General features: G+C 32.7%; 1 protein-coding gene across 1 annotated transcript in view; it reads left to right on the forward strand.

The window, feature by feature from the left end:
* LOC108767591 (cytochrome P450 4C1) overlaps positions 1–8,030 on the forward strand; it is a 12,897-nt gene that overhangs the window by 1,200 nt on the left and 3,667 nt on the right. Inside the window, exons 4-8 of the mRNA XM_018517556.1 lie at positions 995–1,180; positions 1,333–1,399; positions 1,456–1,582; positions 7,097–7,291; positions 7,366–7,434. Of these exons, the coding sequence (XP_018373058.1) occupies positions 995–1,180; positions 1,333–1,399; positions 1,456–1,582; positions 7,097–7,291; positions 7,366–7,434 (644 nt within the window). The remainder of the gene's footprint in view (positions 1–994; positions 1,181–1,332; positions 1,400–1,455; positions 1,583–7,096; positions 7,292–7,365; positions 7,435–8,030) is intronic.

Below are 8,030 nucleotides of genomic sequence, written 5' to 3' on the forward strand. Positions count from 1 at the left end.
TACAAGTATTTAAAATGACGTAATATTATCAATAATATAGTCACTATTATTTAAACCTCACAATTTGCAAAAGAAGATCGTAAGAATTTTATTTTCGCATTTGTAGAATTTGTTTTTAGCTGATTTGATATAGAAACAAGCCACAAACTTATGAATTATGAGTTTGTACTTCTTTAATTAGCTAAACAGATCATGATTTGGTAAAACTACAGAATAGGGGACCCCCCTCCTATGACCTTGACCTTGACATATGTTGTCAAGGTCATGATCCTGAGTAACTTACGCCAAGTTTTAGCTGTCGCTCGTCCTTCGTTAAAAAGTTATTAACAAAAGAAGTTCAGCTATATATGTAACACGAGAATTCTCTGCTTTATAATATGGTCATGACCTTGACAACATATATCAAAGCGCGCACGAGTCTCACCTTCAACTCTCACCGACAGAGTCGTGCGCCTCTGAAGCAGGAGTGAGGGGAGTGAGAGTTGGAGGTGAGAGTCGTGCGCCCCTGAAACAGGGGGGAGGGGGTGAGAGTCGAAGGTGAGAGTCGGAGGTGAGAGTCGTGCGCCAATGACGGGTCAAAACCTATATAGAATAGTATTCAATATTGCATATATAGCAGAAATAATATATTATTTTTCAAACTTCTTTTGTTAATAACTCTTTAACGAAGGACGAGCGACAGCTAAAACTTGGTGGAGGTTACTCAGGGTCATGGCCTTGACAACATATATCAAGGTCAAGATCATAGGAGGGGGGTCCCTTATTCTGTAGAATTACCCATGATTTTATTAGTATTAATAAAGTGCAATAGTTAGTTTCCGAAAAATAAAGAGGCGTCACTTTAGGAGACCTAAGTCAGTATCGGCGAATTTCCTCTATATATTTAATTCTGTGTAGTAATAAATAATAATGCTTTAATATGAATTGAAATTAACATTGACTTAATTAATATATCTTTTTTATATTCATTATTGCATTTGTGTGCTATTGATAGGTGCATCTCACAAGCTTCGACGAAAAATAATACATCCTCTTATGAGTATCAAGCATTTATCCGAATATGTAACATTTTTCGACAGCTATAGCAATCTTTGTACGGATATTTTAGAAAAGAATGTCGATGGTCCAATGTTTGATCTTAAACCGTATATAGCACAATATGTATTTAATATATTCTTAGGTGAGAATTAATGAAAATAATACATTTGATAAAGAATACTTTTATTTATAATTTGATTTATAATAAATTACTTTGATGTAAACATTTATTATTATTATGATCTACGTTATCATGATTAAATGTGTGAAAATGATAAATCTTAATTCTCTTAGTGACAACGGTGGGTAATCAAGAAATAACACATAAAGATGGACTTGACATATTACATAAACAGGAAGAGTATGTAAATTTAATTGCATTTTTCGTTTCAATTCGATAATCTGTAATTGTTGCAGGTTGATGAAAGATGGTTATTGCAAAGTAATAAAGCCATGGTTACGCTTAAATTGGATTTTTTCTCTGACTAAAAATAGAAAACAACTGTGTATTGCTGAAAAGACTGTCTTAGATTTTATCTACAAAGTAAACTTTAAATGTTTTTAAGAACTATTTAATACGCATTCATATGATGTTCTCGAACTAAAATTCATGAACTCGCTAAGTGTCAGTAACATATTTAATTGCTGAGCTGGAGTGCCTCCAAAATGTTCTTATTAGTAATTATATATGAATTCTAATATTTATTCAGACCTTCGTAACATTCTGAACTCAGTTTGCAGCACATGAAATGGCTCTTGCATTATGACAATGATCTGCATCTGTGCATTTTAAACCAACATATGGCCAGCAAATAAATTATTATGATCGCATATTTTTTTCACTAGCTACACCTCTCTATCTGTGACATATTTTTATTTAAAAAGAATACAAAAATTTGATTCTGCTCATAATTGCGTTTTAAAACCGAAAAAGATTTCGGTGCGCAGTTTGTAAAATCAGATATACTATACATTTACACCGAAACATTTAAGCTAACTAAGATTCACTTTGACCGAATATAGAAATTCTCTTAATTAGTAGAAAATTTAGTTTGTAATTCTATACAATAAAAAGTGTGAAAAATATCATTATTTTGAAACGTATTAAGATGTATGTGTATAGTTGGAAACTTTAATAATTGAAATCATAAAGCACCGATTATTGCCGAAAATTTTCTGAAATGTTTCAACATCTCAGGTGCAACAATTCTAAAAAGATTCTGCATTATGACATATGAAATGTTTTAATAAAAATGTTTCTAAAATCCATCATATACAATAAATTGAAAAATATTTAAATAGAACAAAAATCATGGTGTTAAAATGGTTCCAAAATGTTTATTTAAAGTCATTTTTTTTATCAATCATGATTCGGTTTAACGTCATTTTGATATTATTATGACTTGTTCTACTTTAATTACGAAAAACTTTTATACATGAATAATGATATTGTGTGGAAAATGCAGGTGTGATTTTTTAATAATTATGTATATGTGCTTATACATATAATGTGATTAATCGAAATAGTTGGCGATATAATTACTATTTTTGAGAAATACTTTAAGTTTATTTTAATAAGTTTTGTAATCAGTAAAACAGATTACAAAATAAATTTTAAGTACTTCAGGAATGATATAATATTTAAATATATGTTAAATTGATATTTAAACAATATTTAAATTTGTATAAAGGTTATGCGTTTCGCGGGTTTCCTCCGTGTCCAGATCCATTCTTGAGATGTCAACGTTTCGTGAACTTTGCAGTTCACTTCATCAGAGAGAGGAGCAGCCTGATACTGAGCTGTTCCTCCAGGCCGTTCTTTTTTATATTACGCTGCTTGTTGGGATGATGGGGGTGGGCAGAGGGGGAAGGGATTGTGGGAGCAGAAAGAGGTGGTGGAATTGGTCGGTCTTCAATAACCGGATGAATGATCTTCCATATTTTATGTTAGAACCATTATCTCTATTTAAATTGTTAGGGTGTTTTTGTATCTCTATGGCTTCTCTATACTTTCTTGGAAAGTATGACGTACTGTTGGCTATTGTGGTCGTTTTGTCAAACAGTATTTGATGTCCTATTTCGATGTTGTGTTCTTATAATGCTGACTGCGTGGTGTGTTTTAGTCTGACATCACGTTGGTGTTCTTTGATCCGTAGGTTGACCATTCTCCCGGTTTCTCCAATGTAGGGTAAAATCAGGGATTATGGTATAGGCTACTAATATGGAATAGTGGCTTATTTTTTAAACAAAGCATTGCAATCTGGCGGCAATCGCTGAAAGTTATTGCAACTGTTACCAAACATGTCATAACAAGCAATGAACTCGGTCCGACCAACCGTTTTGCTACAATTAATATTTATTCATTTTCGTTACGTCAGAAGATTTTTTTTCGGCAGCTTCTTCTAAAAAGTGTTCTCATAAACTGAAGGTAAGTTTTTTTAATGCTTATATTACACAGACGCTTTTAATAATGTTGCATGAACAATATTACGCAGATTAATTGCTGTTTTAAACTTGTTTATTGCTACGGAAAGACTTTATTTGTCATATGACGACATGCAGGTAATGTGGAATACATCGAGGATCGAGAATATAGAATAGATTTCATGCATGTTAGCAACTTATTCGTGATCAGATTAGATTAGGTTAGATTACAGCATGTATTCTATATCAGTTTATTTGCGATTTATCAGCTTATTTGCGATTTTTTATTTATCCATGCGTAATAACGTTCGTAATGATGCTATTATATTTTCTGTGTTATTGTACAATAAAAATTGAACAGTTTTCTGTTTTTCTTGATCAGTTTATATAAATAAACAAATTTGGACTTCATTTATTGTGTTATTTGTTACTATGGTCAAAATTTCATCGATATTCCATATTACATTCCATTTTTAGACCTCCCCCATTTTCCCACTTTTTACTTTTTCGTTAATATTGACGTTGGACTAAAATTTTGGCGACTTTCATTTATTGGATGTTGTAGCTAACATATTCCTCAAGAGTTCTGTGTAAATTTGAAGTCTTCGTATGCATATATATCAGAGCAATGTTAATTTAAAAAAAACTATTCCATAATCCCTGCTTTTACTTTATACTTTCCCGCAGGAACAAGGTATTTTGTATACTCCTGCGGAACTGAGTACAGGTTTTTGATCTTTAGGATTTCTTAAGATTTGTCCTATCTTTTTGGGTGATTTAAAGATAGTTCGGATATTTTGTTTGTTTAATATCCTGCCAATCCGATCTGTTGTTCCTTTGACATATCGGAAAATGATTAGAATCCTTTCGTCTGGTTGTGTGTCAGAGACCGTTGTCTTGTTTGCATGTTTATTGATTATTTTGGTTATGTCTTTTTTGTCGTGTCCGTTTTTCTGTAAGGCCAGTTTGAGATGGTTGGGTTCTGTCTGTAGATGTTCTTTGTCAGAGATGGTAAAAGCTCTATGTATTAGTGAGTTGAGACTGTTGCAGACTGTTTTTGATGATACTAGCTGATATTAATTAATTTTGACTGATTGTTTGACTGAACTTTTATAGCTGATAATGCATAGCTAAAACATTCTTAAGTTAACTATTGTAGGTATTATACGAGTTTTAAGAAGTATATCATTGCGTAAATTTTTTAAACTAGATTGATATTACTTGATGAATGAATGAATTATTTTGCATCTTATTGTTAGAAGGAAAAGTATTGTAGTTCAAAATAACTTGAAAAAATTATGTCAGAAATAAAAATTATAAAATGTTATTCAATTTTTTGTTTAAAATCAATATTCACACACACACTACGTAGAATAAGCAAACAAATATATAAACGTGGTTGTTATTTTAAGATGCTATTATAATTCGCATAAATTTATGAATATTTTGTGTATGCGGATACAATAAATCTCTGACGAAAATGGTATAAAAAAAATTAATAACAGTATAAGATAACGATAAATTATTATAATAAAAAAATATCCTTAATTATGAAAATATGTTACTTATGTGCTGGGTGGTGGTGCGACTCGGCATGTAGATATCTATCGGTGTATGTTGGTTTTCTGTACACTTTATGGTCTAAGGTACCGTCAGCTTTCTTAGATACAAGAACATCTAGGAAAGGGAGTTTTCCGTTTTCCTTTATGTCTATAGTGAAGTGGATATTTGGATGTTGTTTGTTGAGGAAAATAAGAAATTTACGTAGTTTGGCTCTGCCGTGTCTCTATACCACGAATGTGTCGTCTATATAAAGGAATCAAACTTTTGGTTTTTTGGGTGTTTTTTTGAGGGCATCTTTCTCAAAATGCTCCATGAAAATGTTGGCGATTACAGGAGAAATGGGAGAGCCCATCGTCGCTCCTGAAGTTTATTCATAAAATTGGTTGTTATAGGAGAAATAAGTGGTTGTTAAGCAGTGCTCTATTAGCGGGATGAGGTCGGGAGGGACTTCATGTGAGGCCTTTATTATGTTTAATGTGTCTTTTATTGGGACTTATGTGAAAAGGAATTCTACGTCGAAACTTACAAGCAGATCTGTGGGACGTAGTCGAATTTTTTGAATATTTTGTATGAAGTTCGTTGAGTTGGTTATGCGTGATTCGGTTTTTCCAGTGAGGGGTTGTAGTGTTCGTGCTAGGAAGCGCGATAAGTTGTATGTCGGGGAGTGTATGGCGCTAACAATCGGTCTGAACGGGATGTTTGATTTGTGTACTTTCGGTAGTCTGTATAGTCTTGGTGGGAGAGGATTTGTAGGTTTTAATGTTGTTTTTGTTTCATTGGGAATGTTGCTTTTCTCTACTAGGATCTTGGTGTTCTGTGCGATTGTGTTAGTTGGATTTCTGTCAAGCTTTTTGTATGCTTTGTCCGAGAGAAGGTTCTTTATCTTTTTCTTATAATCTGATGTGTTCATGACTACTATCGTGTTGCCTTTGTCGGTTGGAAGCACGATGATGTCTGTGTTCCTGTTCAAGTCTTGGAGGGCCAATCGCTCTTATTTAATGATGTTTGGTGTAGGGGGTTTGGCTTTGGAAAGGATATTGGTTACCTGTCTGCGGATATTATCTGCTTGTTCTGATGGGGAGTCGGTAGATGGTTGACTCTATTTGGCTGATAATTTCTTCCTTTGGAACCTTTCTAGGTGCCACTGCGAAGTTAGAGCCTTTGGCAAGTGCCTCCCACAACCCCTTCCCCCTCTCTACCCACCCTCACCATCCCAACAAGCAGCATAATATAAAAAGGAACGGCCTGGAGGAACAGGTCAGTATCAGGCTGCTCCTCGCCCTGATGAAGTGGACTGCAAGGTTCACGAAACGTTGGCATTTCAAGAATGGATCTGGACACGGAGGAAACCCGCGAAACGCATAACCTTTATACAGAAAGCACCCGTGGAAGCCTCAAGAATATTAATATTTAAATTTATTATATCGACGTAATAAATTTAAAAAAGAAGATAATAAATTTAAATATTATTTAAATATATATATTAATCAAGTATACATTTGACTATCATTTTTGTAGCACTAGAAATAACTGAAACTTTTTTGGTAATATTTCAAAAAATTGCAGATTTTCTCTATATATTTCATCATCTTTTTAACAAGGTTTCATGTGCAAAAATCTCGGGCATTTTGCTATTCAAGAGCTATCTTAGAGATGTTGCAGATATTTTTATGAAATGTTTCACTTTTCAGTTGAAATATTTCTGAGACATTTCTGAAAACTTTCGGTGCTGTATGGGAAATTACAAAGCGAGTCCGAAAAATATTTCAAAAAATAAAAAAATACTGTAATATATAACAAATATGTTTTACTTTAAATTTTGTCACGATATTACTTCAAATAAAACCACAATGGTTCAGCTGTAAGATATCTATTGAACTATACTATTGCAAATTCATGAACTTAAAACATCTTGTTGCTGATATTTCTATACGATGTAATGTTTTTAGAATAAAAATAATTCACATAGAAATATAATCTACAATAGTTTTTATAATAAAATTTTGTTTATTGTTATTAATAGTACTGTTATTTGTATCTACATTATACATGGCTGTATTATTTAATATAGATATCACCACGAAAGCCAGGAAATTATACTGCTTTACAATATAACAATTACAACGTGACACTTTTCCAAGAATTAAAGCCTATTTTTAACAATTATTGGGATCATGTAGAACAAATTCGAGCTAATGTTTCGGACAAATCCTGCGATGTGAGCGACGAAAATTTCATAGATGACATTAGAAATTTTTTTGCTGCTGTAATTTTATTTATTATGTAAAGGTTTAAAATCACACGAATATATTTGTATTACAATTAATTTATGTTTTACAGGTACAGAATACTATTACGGAAGCAACATCTTTTGCTATGCTTATGCTGGCAATATATACAGATGTACAAGTTAGTAAAATTATTACAACATACACTAAGTTCATTATATGTATATACAGAAATATACTTTCGGTGGACTGTAAAAAATAATATAAGATGACAAAAATATTTTGTTTTTTTTATATTCTATAAAAGTAACTGTTTTATAGTAATCACTTATTCAACTTATTGTTTGAATATATTTTAACCCTTAGTACACACCAAAGACATAGAGAATGGACTGCGCGATCCGTATCTAAGTAGTGTATCAAATGTGGTCGAAAATAATGAGAGAAAGGGACCGTGGGAGACGGCCAATCTCCCTCTCATTCTCTCTCCTATTACACCATTGAATGGAAAAAGATAGAAATGGCCGTCTGGCCACGGTCCCTCTCTCTCATTTCTATCAACTATTTTAACACACGGATCGCGCAGTCCATTCTCTATGTCTTTGATACACATGTCTGGGGATCATTCATGTCCTGCCCATTTCTTATTTTTTATATATTAAGAGCACTTGACCAAATATCGATGTTTTTCCTATTGCTAAAAAAAGTTTGGCTTCTATATTGTTACGTCCTGCAGACGCAGATTCTTTTCTTTCGAGAGAATCGGCTCCGCCGCAA

The sequence above is a fragment of the Trachymyrmex cornetzi genome, unplaced genomic scaffold (assembly GCF_001594075.2).
Source record: "Trachymyrmex cornetzi isolate Tcor2-1 unplaced genomic scaffold, Tcor1.1 scaffold694, whole genome shotgun sequence".
In the NCBI taxonomy this organism is placed as follows: domain Eukaryota; kingdom Metazoa; phylum Arthropoda; class Insecta; order Hymenoptera; family Formicidae; genus Trachymyrmex; species Trachymyrmex cornetzi.